This window comes from Penicillium hordei (genome assembly GCF_028827395.1).
Source record: "Penicillium hordei strain IBT 12815 chromosome Unknown utg000006l_segment0_segment0, whole genome shotgun sequence".
NCBI lineage: Eukaryota > Fungi > Ascomycota > Eurotiomycetes > Eurotiales > Aspergillaceae > Penicillium > Penicillium hordei.
In genome coordinates this window covers 3,548,175-3,565,427 of record NW_026623147.1, presented here as the reverse complement: position 1 = coordinate 3,565,427, position 17,253 = coordinate 3,548,175, and the positions used below count along the sequence as shown (strand labels likewise).

The 17,253-nt window shown below is 48.5% G+C and overlaps 7 protein-coding genes across 7 annotated transcripts; 3 read left to right on the top strand and 4 right to left on the bottom strand.

Moving 5' to 3' along the window:
- Positions 1-619: 619 nt before the first annotated feature.
- N7537_011978 (uncharacterized protein) lies at positions 620-1,703 on the top strand (the record flags this gene model as incomplete). Its single annotated transcript, XM_056903032.1, has 3 exons — positions 620-820; positions 903-1,238; positions 1,392-1,703. 3 exons carry the CDS (start codon positions 620-622, stop codon positions 1,701-1,703), a joined length of 849 nt encoding a protein of 282 aa, XP_056748319.1.
- Positions 1,704-3,054: 1,351 nt separating this feature from the next.
- Positions 3,055-4,602, bottom strand: N7537_011977 (basic helix-loop-helix domain-containing protein; the record flags this gene model as incomplete). Its single annotated transcript, XM_056903031.1, has 1 exon — positions 3,055-4,602. One exon carries the CDS (start codon positions 4,600-4,602, stop codon positions 3,055-3,057), a length of 1,548 nt encoding a protein of 515 aa, XP_056748318.1.
- A 406-nt stretch (positions 4,603-5,008) lies between these two features.
- Positions 5,009-6,170, bottom strand: N7537_011976 (uncharacterized protein; the record flags this gene model as incomplete). The annotated part of the gene is made up of 2 exons (XM_056903030.1): positions 5,009-5,427; positions 5,948-6,170. The coding sequence occupies 2 exons, from the start codon at positions 6,168-6,170 to the stop codon at positions 5,009-5,011; spliced, it is 642 nt and encodes a 213-aa protein (XP_056748317.1).
- Positions 6,171-8,565: 2,395 nt separating this feature from the next.
- Positions 8,566-8,921, top strand: N7537_011975 (uncharacterized protein; the record flags this gene model as incomplete). Its single annotated transcript, XM_056903029.1, has 2 exons — positions 8,566-8,694; positions 8,820-8,921. The coding sequence occupies 2 exons, from the start codon at positions 8,566-8,568 to the stop codon at positions 8,919-8,921; spliced, it is 231 nt and encodes a 76-aa protein (XP_056748316.1).
- A 685-nt stretch (positions 8,922-9,606) lies between these two features.
- N7537_011974 (putative Golgi traffic protein SFT2) lies at positions 9,607-11,355 on the top strand (the record flags this gene model as incomplete). The annotated part of the gene is made up of 4 exons (XM_056903028.1): positions 9,607-9,838; positions 10,021-10,141; positions 10,428-10,578; positions 11,185-11,355. 4 exons carry the CDS (start codon positions 9,607-9,609, stop codon positions 11,335-11,337), a joined length of 657 nt encoding a protein of 218 aa, XP_056748315.1. The 3' UTR covers positions 11,338-11,355.
- Positions 11,356-11,971: 616 nt separating this feature from the next.
- On the bottom strand, positions 11,972-14,220 carry N7537_011973 (uncharacterized protein; the record flags this gene model as incomplete). The annotated part of the gene is made up of 3 exons (XM_056903027.1): positions 11,972-12,734; positions 12,803-13,577; positions 13,677-14,220. The coding sequence occupies 3 exons, from the start codon at positions 14,218-14,220 to the stop codon at positions 11,972-11,974; spliced, it is 2,082 nt and encodes a 693-aa protein (XP_056748314.1).
- Positions 14,221-14,694: 474 nt separating this feature from the next.
- N7537_011972 (tRNA ligase) lies at positions 14,695-17,175 on the bottom strand (the record flags this gene model as incomplete). Its single annotated transcript, XM_056903026.1, has 1 exon — positions 14,695-17,175. One exon carries the CDS (start codon positions 17,173-17,175, stop codon positions 14,695-14,697), a length of 2,481 nt encoding a protein of 826 aa, XP_056748313.1.
- Positions 17,176-17,253: the final 78 nt, after the last annotated feature.

Sequence of the window (17,253 nt, the reverse complement as noted above, 5' to 3'; positions counted from 1 at the left end):
GGCTAAAAAAAGCAAACTTTGTGCAAGAGACTTTTCTATATATAACTGTCAGGGTGGAATAAGGGTCCCCCTAGGCCATAAAAAGGAACCTTGTTTTTGCTGTGGTCTAGTGGTAAAATAACCTGTATTGTTCCAACAATAACTTCTGGTTTTTATTTAATAGTCAACTTCTTTTTCATGTGCGCAGTCAATGGTATAGAAGAGATGTATGTCTAGATGGATAATGACTTTATATAATTAATTTGATGTAGTTTTGGTGGAGATATATACATTCCAATGTACTAGGTTGAATTAGGTGCGCTACGGTAAGTTAAGTTAACTGTCAAGCGGTGCTAATCCAGGTATACAGGTATCACACCCGCTCTAGTGACCATATCTTTTCCAACTCAAAACCCATCCGAAAAAAAAAAAAAATACTTTGTGTCATTTCCCTTGACTTCCTGCTCACGCGACCTACCGGCACCCTGGAAAATCAACCAAAAACTATAAAGGCGCTCTCGGCCCACTGGTTCCATGGTTGGAGTCCAGTAGACTTTAGCCCCGCTGCCTACTTTATTATCCCAACATCTACTCATTTAATTATCATCCCTTTACCAATATCAAAATATCCAAATATCCAATGCCAGCCGAAATCGATATTTACACCCATGTTCCAACTCACCCCGTTCACCTGGACCACAACACCCAAATCCCCGACTTCAGCCTAGCAGGCAAGGTAATCCTAGTCTCGGGCGCCGGTAGAGGTCTAGGTCTAGCGCTAGCAGAGGCTCTGTTAGAAGCGGGGGCAAAGGTATACGCTCTGGATTATCTGAAAGAGCCGGTACGTGTGTCACTATCGTGATACAATCTCAACACCCAGAAAGGAATACCCCCCGATAACTCATAACCCATTCCTACAAAAGGCACCGGAGTTCATCGAAGTCCAGCAGCATGCCAAGGTATGGTGTACCGAGTTGCAGTACCGCTGCGTCGATGTGCGCGACACAGACTTGCTCAATATTGTCATCGAGGACATCGCCAACCGCGAGCGTCGTCTAGATGGCCTGATCGCGGCTGCTGCTATTCAGCAGGAGACATCTGCTCTGGAGCACTCTGCTGCAGATACTAATGCCTTGCTCGAGGTTAATGTCACGGGTGTGTTTATGACTGCCCAGGCTGTTGCGAGGCAGATGATTCGTTTTGGGAATGGGGGTAGTATCGCTTTAGTCGCTAGCATGAGCGGTACTGTTGTTAATAGAGTACGTTTTGTTCCTTTTTACGTCTGGTTTTCTTATCGAGCTTTCATGATGCCGTGTGCTCTTCCCTATAACATCATTCATACCCTAGCATGCGACTCGCTATATTCTCAACAGTCCTATGATATTTCCATCCACGCTAACAGGTCTAAACAGGGTCTAATCTGCCCCGTCTACAACGCAAGCAAAGCAGCCGTCATCCAACTAGCCCGCAATCTCGCCGCCGAATGGGGCCAGTATAACATTCGGGTCAACACCCTCTCCCCGGGCTACATTCTCACCTCGATGTTGGAGATGCTCTTCATCGAGTATCCTGACCGTCGCGAGCAATTTGCTACAGAGAATATGCTTGGCCGTTTATCCCATCCCTCGGAGTACCGCGGTGCTGCTGTTTTCTTGCTTTCTAATGCTAGTAGTTTCATGACTGGTAGTGATCTCCGTATAGACGGTGGTCATGCTGCGTGGTAAATGCCTTTTGTTATAATAACGCGTGTATTGGTTGTCTAGGTTGTTTTTATGACCTATCTTTGGCATCAAAAGTTTTGCTGGGGCGGCTCTCTTTGGCATGTGGCAGTCGTTACTTCTTGGCCATTTTGATATCTGTATCTTTTGCATCTATGGCACTTACTTTCCTCATTTCCACTAGGGGCTGACCCGGTTCACAAGGCTTCCTGTGTTTGCTTGTAGTTATACAGGAACCCCCATATCTCATGAGATTGGACCAAGTTGTTGATATATCTCGACATAGGAGACCAGAACTTGGCAGTTGTACTAGGTGTATGAGTTGGTCACATCGATGCTCATGTCTAGAAAGATATACTATCGTTGTGGTGTGATGGCGGAGCATATTAGAGTAAAAAATCGTTCTCTATTATCCAATGCTAGCATTGTTTTTCATAACATATTTTGTTCAACATTTTACATTGGTGTTCAATTTTCTCCCCTAACATCTTTCCCCAACAACGCTACAAGTCCTCTCCTTCTCTCTTCTACAACCTGGTTTCCTTCACTACCTAGCGAGCTTCTTCAGCACGAGACTGTCTCAAACAAATCTCCTTGCGCTACGTCACCTCTTCAGTCGAAGCGAAACAGTCCGCAAATTTCACTCAACTCTCACCTCACGCCGCATCACTCACTCCAATCTGAGAACAACTCTGAGAACCACATGCCAACCACCAACTACTATTTACCCGCACCTCAAATGCCCATATGCTATGCGATTACAGAGATCATAGATTGATTGATAGATACTCGGCATCATGAGAAGCAAAAGGGGGTATTAGGCAAGATGCAATCACGTTTATTCTGCAACAATGCCAAAACATATAGAATCAGAGAATAGAGTAGTGAAATAATGAAATGATGGATTGAAGAGAGGCAGAATCAAATTTCAAAACTCAGTATGGGCTCTGGACACAAATAGATAAAAAGGGCATGCACAGAAGTGATCGAAACCATGCCTTGCCCGCTATCCGAAGATGGGGCCAATGGCGTAGCTCAAGGCCAGAAGTAAAGATCAAGGAAATAGACAGGGTATCGATATGGAATAAGAATAAAGCAGGGTAAGACCGAAATAAGCACACAGGCCCCAGAGAAAAAGCAAGGTGGAAAAGAAGTGAGAAAGAACTAAAATCGTACTAACATGGATGCCTGAAGTAATGACAACGTAAGAAAGAAACATCAAAGAGAAAGAAGAAAAAAATTATGGGCCCGTTGTCTTTCACTCCTGGTACGCCGATTAATCGGTCCCCGCATTAATACGCCGTGTATGCAAAGGTCAACACAGTTGACCAAATCAGAGAAGACATAAACGAGCCACCTAGCCCATATCCATGCCGTACTCGTCCTCCTCCTTGAAGCTCATAGCAGCATGACCAGCACTGTTCCAGTACTGGGGTTGGCCAGCGCCGTTGGCACTGCTGGTGCCGCTGTGGAATGAAGGACTCAGGCTGGGAGGAGTCAGGCCGGACATGTCGCCGCCCTGCACGGCATCGCCGGCGATGTTAGTGTGCTTGGGGACACGCAGACCGCTACCAGGGCCGCGGGTGTAGCTGAAGGAAGTTGGGTCATTCCTCTCCAATGCATCGAGGATCTCGCTGCGCATGCGCTTCTCTTCTTCGGTTTGCTCGAAGGGCCAAGTTCCACCCAGGCTGCCGATCAGCTCGGCGAGTTCTGCTTCTTGTTGGTATTTGACATGCAGGGCCCACATCAGATCGCGGGTCCAGCTGACAGCACCGTTGAGAATGTCACCTTTGTTAGGACCCTTCTCCTTTTCTTCGATGGGGAGACCCATTGTGATATTACCCGCTGTCGCGCGGCGGCCATTGCCTCCAGCGAGAAGAGAAGTGGCGGCACTTCCGCCTGCGCCAGGCATGGAAAGAGCACTGCTATTCACAAGTTGCTTCCGGACCTTGTCGTCTTCTAGCCGGTGCTGAGGAACCAGGTGGGAGAGATCCTGGATGCGTTCATTGATGTTATCACGCCGGCGGCGTTCAACCAGGTTGTGCGAGGCACGGCGACGTCGGCGCTTGGCTTCCTGGGATTCGAGATCTCCACCGCCACCAGGCAGATGGGCATCAACCTTAGCGGGCAGCGAGGCGTGCTTCCCGGACTTGAGGATCTCGGAGATGCCAGCATGGTGTGACTGGTGAGGCGGAGATGAGATGGGAGAGGACTCGACGTACGACTGTGCACTGCCGGGCGTTCCGTCCCACTGGTTGGACAGGGACTTCTGATGACGAGCCTGCAGTCCGGTCCGGATGGGCTGGGACGGGAAGCTGCCAGAATCAGGGGTACCCAATGTCAAGGAGCCCAATGCTGGGGTCTTTGGAGTCATGGGACTGCGGCCATCAGAAGAAGGACGGTCCATGCCTTGCAAGCTCTGGCGCCTGGTGCCGAGGTAGTTCTGGTCGAAAGAGCTGGCATTGTGCATTGGGGGATTTTGCTGGCTCATGCGGTACTGCTCATAGTTGAAGCTGTTCTGGACGAACGGGCTGGCCATGGGAGGATTATCCGGGGTGTTGGAGTACATATGCGACATCTGGCTTTGGTGACTCATCGCGACACCACCAGCAGACTGGTCCTGAAGGTAGTTCACATTATCGCGTTGATGACCGTTCTGACCGCTGATCTCGAGATCTAACAACTCGTCTGTGTCGATGCCGGAGTTTCCGAAGTTGAAGCTGGATGACATGTTTTGTTGCGAACCATAGGAGTAAGGCATGAAGCCATTCTGCTGCTGCATGGTCAAGTCGGATGGGTCGACCCCATCGGGGAATTGGTTACCCATCGAGTAACCGGAGTGTGACATGATGAAAGGGGTATAATCGTCGGATTCGTGTTTGATGAAAAGACTTGCTTCAGCCATAGCCCGGTGAAACAATCTGGGGGGTTTCGTATGGGGCGCAGATCGGCGAGGGGCTAAAGGAGGAGTCGTAGTGTCGATCCTACTAACTCTCCGCGACAGTTGTCAGAGTTAGACGGTTCGAGACGGCCGACACTGGAGAGTGTGGATGGAAAAGGTGTTGGATGTGAGAATGCCGCGATCTGTGTGTATGGAAAAGATGTTAGTTAAGACTCAACCCCGCCCGTGGGCGATTCGAAGATGTCGTAGCCTCCGTGCGCAAGGCAAAACAGGCAACCCAATAAAATGCAAAACAGATTAGAAAAAGTAGAGGAATGCAAATAATTACCCTTGAAACAAAGAGGATTGCAGGAATGAAATCCGGGGAGATTGTGAGACGTGCCAATAAGCCGGGGAAATTTCCTCGGTCTTAAAGCCGAGATGAGTCGACAATCGAGGGGAGGACTGAGAGGACTGTGTAGATCACCACGAGTCTTGGGACAATCGCAATCGCAAGGCACAAGGCACCTAGTGACAGAAAAGTTCTAAAGAACTGTGTGAGCGATGAAAGAGCGATAGAGAAATAAAGCCGCGCAAATGCGAGAAATGAAAGAAGATCAAGGATCAAGGAGATAGACCAGAAAAAAAAGGACCAGAAACGAGCAGGGAAAAGACCAAGCCCGAAACAGGCACTCAACCCCAGTTTAATCTTGGTTGATCCCAGTTGGTATCCTAGATAGTTTGATCCCAGTTGTCCTTTCGCAGATATGAAGCACAAAGTCTGGAGAAGAGTGGGGGAACAAGCGGTGGGAGGGCGGTGAGCTGTGGCGATCCGGGAGGCACGTTGGTCTTGTATATATAGATCAACGTAGTTCATACTTCAACCTTCATCCTTCACCCACAGTGGTGTATTTGCCAGATTGGATCTGAATCCCGCCTTTTGCGCCTTGACCCCTGGGTGTTTGCTCGGGATTTGATGCCTGCGCTCGGATTGCAATCGGAATACGAGTTGACGCAAGCGCTTACTTCCCAATAACAAAAGAAAAGAACATGGTTGGGCTTGGTCTTGAGGCTGATGAAATACTTTGACACTTACCAAATCAAGATGTGTATATGAAGTTGGTACAAGTGAGTATACCTCGGTATAGACCTGTGTCGACATTAGCAAAAGATCCAAGAGGATACATCCCAAGACATATCAATATAAGCATGCAGGTCAAGACGTGTAAACCGTATCATGAGCAGAGCCTCATTCACATGTGAGAAGCTGGCAATAAGACATACATCACAGACGCAGGAACAAAGGGAATATGCAATATATGGAGACTTGACACGTACCCTTGATCTGTATTTCGAACTAGGAGCTCACGGGGTATAAAGTCTTTGTAAATCAAAGGTTCGAGAACATAAGTATGCAGTGACAACTCAGAGAGAAAAGCACTTGCAGGTTTCGCAGACGGACACCGAGGGGATGGAGACTTTATGAACTCAAGCGGCACTCTCCTGCATCTCTCATTTGATATATTACAACATCGGTCATGCAGCCCGTCGATCGGGGGAAATCGATAAGATTCACCTACGCCATCGGACATGGAATTTTATTTTTATTTTAATATTAAGTTGACTACTACCATCTGGATCAGAAAGAAAAAAGGGTGTGAGTGGGTTTTGGTGAAGGAGGGGTGGCAACGGTAAACCCCCGAGCCTCTTTTTTTTCCTTTTCTCTTTTTGTACTATACATAGATAATAATGATAATAATAATAACAATAAAAAGGGAAATACTACTTGGATAAGTAAAAAAAAAAAAAAAAAAAAAAAAAAAAAGATTATCATATTCACAACCTAAAATAAAAAAAAACAAACTTGGACAAAGGGGGGAAGGGTGATACAACCGGATCAAGTAAAACGGCGGCCATCCCATGATACAAGCTGGGATATTTGTCACCTGTTACTACGATCATGACTCACGGGTGTCTTGAACAGAGCAAGCAAGAATGTATCATATGAGGTCTTGGGGTTACAAGCATACCAAAACCTATCTTCTAGGAAACCCTAATCTATCATTCAGAGTGGAAGTCTGCAGAATATATTCAAGATCCTCGAATGAGGCCATGTGGACATGGTTGATCTCCGGCAACTATGCAGAGTACTAGTACTCAAAACACCGAAGATGGTAGAGATCGACTAAACATTCGAAAATGACTACGAGTCGCAGATATCATCCGGAGAACATAACATGCATAATCCCATTACCTTGGCAATACCAGAGATAGAGAAGAGTGGGCAAGATCCTAGTGTATATGTATTGAAAGAAAAATAGAAAATAGAAAATAGAAAATAGAAAATAGAAAAGCTAAAAGTAGCCCACAGACCGCATCCATAAGCACTATCAATCTGCGAGAGGATCAGTGCGGTCTGCTCTTCATGTGGGATGTCGTGCAGGGGAGTCTGGAGTGGTGATCATATCTGTGATCGTCAAGGAAGCTTGGACCTTCCATATTGCTCCGCTCCTGCGCACTTGGGGTTGAATCGCTATTATTTTTGTTCTACGTAAGGGGCAAACTCGTGGGTATTGATCTGGGTTACAGCGGCAAAGAAAATAATAACATACTTCAATATTTGGAAACCGTTCAGAATGTTCAAGACAGTTGGTAACTTCGGATTTCGGACTTAACCGTTTGGTCTCCGAAGGACAAAAAAAGTAGAATAGAATGTGGCAAAGAGAGATAATTGGAGGGGTTGGAATGTGTCTTCAGACCTCCCTCCACCAATAGTGAATCAAAGCAATACACCTCACTTTGATATGACTGTGCTGAGCCACATCGCCAAACTTTCCCCTCTTTATAAGCCACTCCGGTTTAGGAGATGATGATATTCTGGGATCGACAGATGGGGATTGATCTCCGGGATTCGTTTTGAGGGGAAATATGGATCTGACGTCCCGTCCCGTCAAGGTTCGGCGACACACGCCTAGTAATCCACGGTCGACGCAAGGGAGAGAAGTTTGTATTTCAAGATCTACTTTGGTAGTATTCAACACAAAGAGGTTTGAGACTATCGATGTTCTACTCGAAGCACCTGTGCACAGGACCCTGATATGACGACATCGTACGTGGTCAAGGTCGCACTCAAATTCCGGGGGGTCACGGATGAACCGACTCGTGTGGATCGGACATTCTATAGAGTACCACTGCAAAGTAAAGCAGACGTGAAAAAGCAAGAAAAACAAGGAAACAGGAAAAAAGCAAAAGCCGAAGCCAAATTTGGAGAAACAATGAGGCTAGTACCAATGTTACCCACGGTGCAGTCCGGAGTGCATATTAGCGCCCTTATGGTTATCGGATAATTCCCCTAGGTGGTACACGGGTAGCTACATGAATACAGTCAACAGGTAAAAAGGTTATATAATGGGTATGTAACATCATCTGGAGTTCTTCCGATACGACTGCGGGCAACTATAGCCGTTGTAGCCGTTATCGATAAATGCTTCTGCAGGGCTGTCCAATACCAGAACCTGACCGTCACTCTACTATTACAGTTACGGCCGATCGCTACAGGGTGCGCACCAGCCATGAAGGATCGACAGTGGGACGGCAACCAATGATTGAAAGTTGCAGATAGGGAGGGGGGGCTATTAATGGTCATGCGTCCAAATCAAGTATATAAAAGGATAGATTATAGTAAAGAATGGACTGTGAGTACATTGTAAATTAATAGTCTATTAAACAAGTCATCTGGCAACTCCACCTAAAGTATATCGATTCGATTTAATATGCAACAAGTTTGAACCTACAAACAAGTATAGTTCTGGATGTCCTTAAGGGATTTGAGGTTTAACAAATTCCAGCGGATATAGCGCAAAGCATAGTATTTGCGTATTTAAATGTTATAATAATATCTACATATGTGAGAATAAATGAAAACAATATAAAAAATACATAAAATGATATGTGAAGTTGCTTATAGGTGGGTTATATAGTTACTTGATGCTACATATCTTGCGCTATACCACATTAGGCATTAGCCTCCTTTCCCCAACTTCATCGCAGAACTGGAAGACTGCCACTATACAACTATACCTCTACACGCCACCTAGGCAACATTGCACCCTCTTGGTAAGCGGCATGTCTTTCTTTTATGTATCCCATCTTTCTATTTGGGGGGCCCCTCTTGGTCAATAACCCCACAGGGGCTCGGTCCGAAGCTTTGTACTCCAACACTGGAAACCATCATCTGACAGCTTCAGCACTTAACGCCGATCGGGTTGGTCGCATCGGTAGCTTCACGCCATCTCGTCATTTTGCTTGATTCCCCTCGTTTCCCTACCCTCCTTTACCGATAGCGCAGCGCTTCCTTATCCAATCAGCATCCATCGAACCCCCTACACCGTGTTCGCTTCCTATCCCTTCTCGGATCCTGCCCGCAAGGTTCAACGCTTCCCACCTCTCTTCCGCTTGGTTGGCTTATCTCGCCGCATTCTTGCGCCGCCTATCCTCGATTAATCCACCTGCGCCGCGCCATAGGACCTCCCAAGCTACCCCCGGTAGCCATCGCCGACTCCGCAGAGATAGCCGTAGATCCCGCTGGGCTGACGCGTTATCGCAGTGCAACAGGCAGCCTTTTTCTTGGTTGGGGAGGTTGTCCATACATTTTATCTATCAGCCTGCCATATTCAAAAGAAACCTTTAATCTTTTGATCCTGACAGCATATTTTCGAGTCGAAAGTGGCCCCCTCATTCGACCCGACTCACGGCGTGTCCCAGCTCATCAAAAGCCGAATCTACGTTCGACACAGTCGTCATCTGCCCCTCCGTTGGCTTCACTAGGCCCCCGCTTCTAGCCAATCCTTAAGGATCATCCACCACCCGGCGCAGATCATCTGCACTCCATCTCGCATAGTCCCTGCAGACCGTTCTCTTGGTCTTGACTTCCTGGACCACGGGCCTTCTCTGCAGACGCAGAAGTGCACGCTCCTCTTCTCCACGTTTCATTCAGGATCTAAAACTTGACTAAAACTAGTCTCAAATATGGCGAATAACTCGTTCCGAGACTCTGTTAACTCACTAGGGTGGTCGCGTAGAGATCCGGATCTCCCCGTCAACACTGGCACGTCATCGACCACTCCGTTCTTATCCCGTCTACAGTCTTATAACCCGTTCAGCGATGGCGGTTATGTTCAACTGCCTACTCACAATGAAGGTCCTGGGGCCCCATTGCCCGCAGCTACTCGACGGGAAGAAGAAGAGGGCTTCTTTGCTTGTAAGTATTTTTTTTCTTCTTTCTGTCTTGTGACCCTCCGATCTCCAGATCCTCCCATACACCGTTGCGTGATCCAGGTGATGAGACTGTAGTTCCTGCGCCGGGAGGGTTCATTCCCACCATGCTTGTTTATGTAGTAGCCGATAGAAGAAGAGAAACACACTAACACGGACTACATATAGTGAGTCGGTGGGACCGTATGCTCATCTTCGGCGCATGTAATTTGGGCGCCGCCGTCTGTTTCATGATCTGTTTCTTCTTGTTCCCCGTCTTGTCGCTCAAGCCCCGCAAATTCGCGGTCTTGTAAGTTGCCTCCGCGATGGTCCGCATAATGTGGACTATGTTCCCCGGCTTTCTATTGCCCTCCCAGCCCTCTTTTATTTTTCTGGCTATCTCATGCTCTCGGACGACCGAGCAAATCCCGAGCTGGATAAACCTGGTCATCGGTCAATTTTGGTTAGGGCCATGTGCGCCTTTGTACTTCACACTTCAAGCTGATTGGTCCTGAGCTTGACCTATATCTGCGCCTCATGCCAAGAACCTTCGTCTCCGGTATTGGGTATCTCTTGCTAACAAGTTTCTGTACTAGATGGTCCGTCGGCTCAGTCTTGTTTTTGTTATCATGGGCGGTTCTCATGGGACCGTGGACTTACGCTAAGCATTTGGTCTCGGGAACACGGTTGCCATTCACAGCGGCCTATTTCGGAGCGATCGCTTTGACGCTCTACTTCGCCATCGGGGTAAGCAAAATCGATTTCTTTATCTTTCTTTTATTTTTCGTTCTCGTTTTCGGATTTGGATTTTGTGTTTGGTCTTTGCGCTTCATCCTATGGCCCACCGACGATCCCTCCCCTCCCTATGATACTTCCCTCTCGATTTCCTTTGTCGCACACTCGCTCTCCCTCGCTCTACCCGAGTTCGTATGGTCGCACTGCACGACCTGGAAAAGGGGAATCTTGCAGCCTTTACATCCATCGCGCAGTACAACCTGAAACCACGGCTTGTCATGCTTGCTTGTTGGCTGCAACCACTTTAGCTCATTCGATTCCATCCCACCCTGTACTCGGCCGGCCTCTTTGCTTTGAATCTTGCGTCTGTGCTACGTCCCACCACGGCGCGGGACTTGGATGTCCTTTCCCTTCCCCTTGTCCGACACATCCCGGTCTCACAGAGCGCGGAGTCCAGAGCCATCAAGATCAATCTATGTCTCACCGTCCCTGACGACTCGGTCATCCTGTTCTACCTGCATATCACAACTACACACCATCCACTTGCCACATTTGGCAGCACATCCTCTTCGAGAAACTCTGGCTGACTGACTTCTCTTTTTTTTCCGTGAATTATAGCGTCAGAACCTCTTCCTCACTCTCGTCTCCTCGATCTTCCAGCTCGCTGCCCTCGTCTGGTACCTCGTCAGCTATTTCCCCATGGGCAGTACCGGCCTGCAATACGTGGGTCGTTTCGGAGCATCGCGTGTTACAGCTTGGATTAGTGGTTAATTTGTTTACTTGCTCGTGCCTGATACCCTGCGCTTTGTCGGACCTCGCATACATCGCACGGTGTGCTTGTGGTTACTTGGATATCGGGCGCGGCTGGCTCACTTTCGTTGTGTATATGTATCTAGCCATAACTACAGTGTTTGGCGCTTTGACTTCCTTTTCTGTCTTCCAATTACTCATGTTGGCATACGGACTGGGTTTCTTGGTAGTACATTGCTAAATATTAATATCAGACAAAAAGGGAACTTGTAGGTTACTAGTACATGTACGTCGGATTTCAGGCTGCGCTTGATAAATTTCCCATTCCATTTTAGTTGCTCACCCCTCGCTGCTTTTCGATCACTGAGTGATGTCGAGCATGCCCTAAGTGTTAAGCATTACCTATGTCCCCGGATAGGCAACCCTAAAGGTAAACTCACCCAGTCATTGAGACTTGAAAAAAGCGAGAGTAGCCGAGTTAGTAGCCCACATCTATGAAACGCACCAAGCTAGCCTCATCTGAATACCATCGACAACCTCAGTTCTAGGATATCACTCTGTAAAAACAGGTGAGCGTACTATATAAACCCATACTCCTCTCTAAATCTGTGACTAGCTTTATCATCACTGAGCGGTCTATTATGCTACAAAGAATTCATAGAGCCAGTCCCTCCCCTTTCCAATACCGCCGCCTCCATTTCAACACTCCCTCTGCCCCAACAGCAAGTCTCCCCACAGGAGCTTCCGGCTCCGCATCACCAATGTACCCAGGAAGCAAATCTAGAAGTTCTTCCCTCTTCCTCGAATCCTTATCCCAGTCCTCAGACGATGGCAAACACTCAGAAAGCGCCACACTCATCTTCACAATCGCGTGACTATCAAGGGACCCAGCCCAAGCAACCTGCGTAAGAGTCATGACACACAGGAAAACCAACAAAAAGAGAAAAACACCAATCAAAACAGAGAGACCGATGACCGTGCCAGTTGAAATCTCCGGCCTCAAATACTCCAGATGACTTCGACTCTGGATGAACAAAGACGACGAACCAGCCGCCGCCTGCAGAATAGCCTGATTCGCCAAAAAGGCCGCTTGATTCAGGGCCGGTATTGCCCTTTGCGGTCTGCTAAAAGCATCGACCCATTCCGCGCCGGGCATAATGTAACCAGTATTGCACGGTAGTCCTTTTTGACCCAAGAGAAGGGCCAGCGGGGCATACTCGTAGCAGACGGAGTTGAGCGGACTACTTGCGTCTCGGACTTTGGTGAGATTATGACTTTTGGTATCGATGAAGGCATCTTGACCGAATAGCGCTAATGTAATTAGAGCGAGGGGGCCCTTGGACGCTACGAATTCGAGATAGAAGGTCCCGTTGTATGTCCCATTAGGGTAGGTCTCTGGAAGCACATCTCGTTTGGATCTATATAGAGGAAAATGGAAATGTTAGCTGGAAAAGATCGTTCGAGAGGGGGATGTCGGGATCCTTACGTGGTCGGTTCATCGTTAGATTGTGGCTCGCACTCGGGTCGGGAGCATGTTGCTAGAGGGTCACTGTCTAGTAATGGACCGTACTTTGGACCAAGATGATCATTGGGTAATTCGAAATATCCCAGAGTTGTAGATAGTGTTAATTTAAACGTCGTTTGGACGTTCTGACTGCCTTCAGCAGTGACGTACAAAGTCTCGTTGAAATCCTGTCGATTGCGAGTGCGTTTGAACGGTGTTTCGGTCAGATTGCCAAGCATACAGACACTGATCTGATACTCATTAGCGTTTATTATCTCTTCTTGATGGCTCACTGTGTAATTCCGGAAAAATGCGATCCCAGAGCAATTGCTTGGGAATTTGCTGTTGTCGAGTGATTCCCAGTGCACAGAAGAATTGAATCTCGGAGCAAATTGTCGTATCAGACCTGTACTGGTATTCACTCTAACATCAGACATGAACAGAATCTGTTCGTGCGGCGTGACATTTTTAGGTAATGATAGATTTTCGACGTCGACCTTTGTGGATGGACAATTAAACGGAGTGTCACTGCATGTGGCATTTGCTCCCCACAGGTTCTCATACGAATCTGTTGAACGTGCAATACCGAGGTTCGAGCGTAATATCCCGACGTCGTCGCCCAAATCATTTGTTTCGAGGGAGACTGGATCCGTCAAGGCAAAGATATCCTTCACTTCAGTGATGGCTCCGAGATTGAGAGGGACTTTAACGTAGCTTTGTCCGACAAGTAGCTCCTGTAGCGGGGATATAGAAGCACCTAATTAGAATAGTTAGCAACGGACATACCTTGTCAGAAAGAAGGTTAAGATTTGACCTAAGATATGGAGTAACATGGCAATCAAGAGGATTGAACTACCGTGTTTCTTTGGACTCCATAGCATTGGAAAAATGACATTCGGACTCTTCCAGCCTCGATCAGCAAGGTTGAGTGTTTGTCTTAGAGTGAGGTTGGCCTTGCGATATCGTTGCGATTGAATGTACCCCACTGCTGCATATCCACAGACGGAAGAAGCCAACGGTAGAGTCAAGACGCCGACAACACTCCACATCACTCGGGCAGCCCGCCACCATTGTTGGGTTCGATCAACATAACCCTGAACCCATGATTCGTGGATGTAATCATACGAATCCCCATTCGGGATGGATACGATCAGATTTCGACTTGATAGACAGAGGATTGACCACGCCGCGAGTAAAAGTCCGGTATAGATGAGAACTAGGATGGGGACGTAAAGTTGTGGCCGGAAGCGAACGGTGTTTGCTTTAGTTGGATGTCGATATTTGGGGTTTGGCTTGGTTTCTTCAGTGCTGGGGCTTTCTGCAGGGCCTGACTCGTTTGTGGCGTTCAAGAGTCGCTCTAAGACAACGCCTTCATCTTGGAGGCTTGGTTGAGATGTCATGGTAGGTGGCACCCTCGAAGCACGGCGAATATAGAATCATACAAAGGCTTTTATAAATTAGAAAATATTTGGAAAAGCAGGTCCGAAAAGATAAGAAATGGCCCCCAAAAGATCTGCAAGGTGTTCTCCGATGCCGATGCGGCTGATGCAGGGGTCAGCCCCCGCTGAATGAGTTAACCCCGACGGGGAGGGGGCGATAGTATGTGGCTATGCTTGTTGGTTATAGAATTGTATACACAGCCCCTAATAGAAGCATGAATAGTAGGAATCCATTCAATATCAAAGCTAGTTCAATGAATAAGAATGAGACATAATATCTACAATGGAATGCTAAAAGCACCCTAAAATGCAATTCAGCAAAATCATAGCCATAGCTGTAACCATAGCTGTAGCCAAAGTAAGCACAAGCAATTGCCCCGGTTTCAATAATCCACTGCATTCCATTTCATAATCATTCGGATCAGAAGAAACAGCTCAATACTTCCCCCGGCTCATAACCAAGCCAACAACTCCATTAACAACCTTAACACCTTCAACCTCCGCCTCATAAATCCCCGTCTCACCACCAGACCCAACTTCAACCCACCGCTGCAGCAAATCATTACTCTCCTTCGGCTTAACATCCGGTGCCGCAGTGCCGACAGTGATGTGCGGGATATGGTTCGCACACGGCCACTCAGACTCGGCAGACTCGACACCCTCAGCAGGCAGGATGCGCGCGACAAAGGCCATGATACGGTTATCCCAGACAAGGCGCTCGATGCGCACGCGCGCTGAGCCCAGGGTCGGCGGGTACTGGATTGGGTCTTCGACGGGACTTTTGGTCTGGGTTTCAATGTAGCGGGTTGCTAGCTGGTCCCAGGTCTCTGGGTTGTCTTTCTTCGAGGCACGGTGGATGAGGGTGACATGGAAGGTTGGCTGTAGGCGGCGGGAGTTTACGAGTTGGTTATAGAGGCGGGCTGTTTCGGGAGGTGTAGTTGGCGGGAAGAGGGAGTGGAGGAGCGAGGTGACTTCGGTTGCTGGGAGGGAGATGTTGAAGTATTCGATCTTTGTGGCGAGGGCTTGTGGGAAGAAGGGGGAGTCTGTTAGTTCGGCGATGAGGGCGTTGCTCTCTTTGTTTTTGGGCTTTTTGACTCTCGGCTTCTGTGGGGACCCGTAGCTGTAGCTGAGATCTTTTGTCACAGTGTAGTCATTTAGGGCTGCGTCGATAGCTTGGTCGAGATCTGCTGCCGTTGGCATGGTCGGCACTAGGAGGGGGTAGGCGGCGTGTAGGGCTTTGACAACTGTCTCGAGGTTCTCGCGAGACGAGGCGCACACGTCGAGGTCAATGACGTGATCGAAGGTCTCATCTGGCAAGCGGGTGGTGTCGACGCCTTCGAAGCGGCCGAGGAATCCCTCCATAATTCCGACGGTCTCTTGCTCAGCGTTGGTTCCAGCCCGGATGGATTGGTGGTTGTCGCCACGCTCTAGCACACGCTTTCGAGTGACTTCTCGGATGGCGGGGAGCATGTCTGCCTTGGGCTCGTGGACGTAATGTAGAGCGACGAACTTCGCATCCGGAAGCACAGGGTAGATATCCTCCATGAGCTGCTTCCTTTCGCGCCGTTGGTGGTTGTTGCGATCGGCGATGACAACACTGTGCTCTCCCAGAGCATGGCTGACGTCGAAAGCGAACTTCTTCGGCTTATTCTTCTGTTTGGGAATGTTGTCGTTCTGAACATGTCCCCATCCAAAGAGCTTAACCAGAGCCAAGGCGACTGTCGTCTTGCCACATCCCAGAGAGGCAACCGGTTCGAGGATGATATTTTTGTTGGTTTCCTGCGCATCGCTCTGCTTCCGAGCCTCCAGAGCGATAAGCTCGGCTCCATTCAATCCCCGTTCCTTAAGGAACTGCTCCCGCAAAGCGATGATACCGTGGTTTTTCATATACTCATTTGCCATGTTAGGGTTCTTCACCAGAACCCGTCGAGCAAACTGCAAGTATTCTTCGGTGATCTGCTCATGCTTCCTGATCTTGGGGTGTTTCCCTCCGATAACGGCTTTGGTGCACTCACGCCACTGGCGGTACATCAAGTACGGCTCTTCGAACTTGTACTTGAAGAACCAATTTCGGTAGGGCTCGGTGCCGTTATCACTCAACTGGCATCGGATGACGAAGCCCTCGGTCTCACGTCCATCCCACATTCCTGTCTCCGCGCATCCTTCCAGGAAGCTCTGCACTCTGAAAATGTCATCGAAGACCTCGAACTTGGCCTTCTTGAAACCCCAGTCGTCAGCAAACTTGTGCACATCTTCACACGACATTGTCTTAAAGTCAGGCTGGTTGTAGTTGAGACCGTGAAGGTAAATGCCCGAAGAAGCTTCGTCGTAGGCCAGGACATGCTCCTCAAAACTGTCATCACATAGTTCTCCAACGGCTGTAACATTCATCTCGCGCAACGTCCGGGCAAGGTCCTTGACAGATCGATTCACGGACGAGACATGGCGTTCCGTCCAGCGTTCTCCTGCCTGCGCGTGGGTAACTATTGTATCTTCGCGGGGTCCAGTCGAGTGTTTGCTGCAGACCAGCAATGTGTCGTCCTCCAATGCTGAGATGAAAATAATGCATCCATTCTCTTTCACGCTCAGCTCATAGGGACCTCTTGTGTTTTTCTCGACGTTGCGCCATTCCGTGGCCCTTGTCTCGCCTACGTTGAAGAACTTGTCGTATCCGCGCGCTGCGATTTCAGGTATGTTGTCTTTCCGTTTGGTGGTGAAAAGACCTCGCGCATATGTTGGTAGACCGGCCCGCTTGTAGTCCCAGTCCTGGAACTTCCATGAGTCCACGGTCACATTATTGGGTAAAGCAAAGGTGCTTTTTTTGCAGGTGAACCTTGTCTCGCCCTTTCTGGCCTTGCTTGCAGTCTCCAGGCTTTTCACAAGCTGTGAGATGACGTGTGGATCTTGAGTCGCCATGTTTGTGTGTTGGGTATATCAAAAAGATCGGAGAGGAGGGGCAGACAGGAGTGGGGGGAGGGAGGGGGGAAGAGGAAA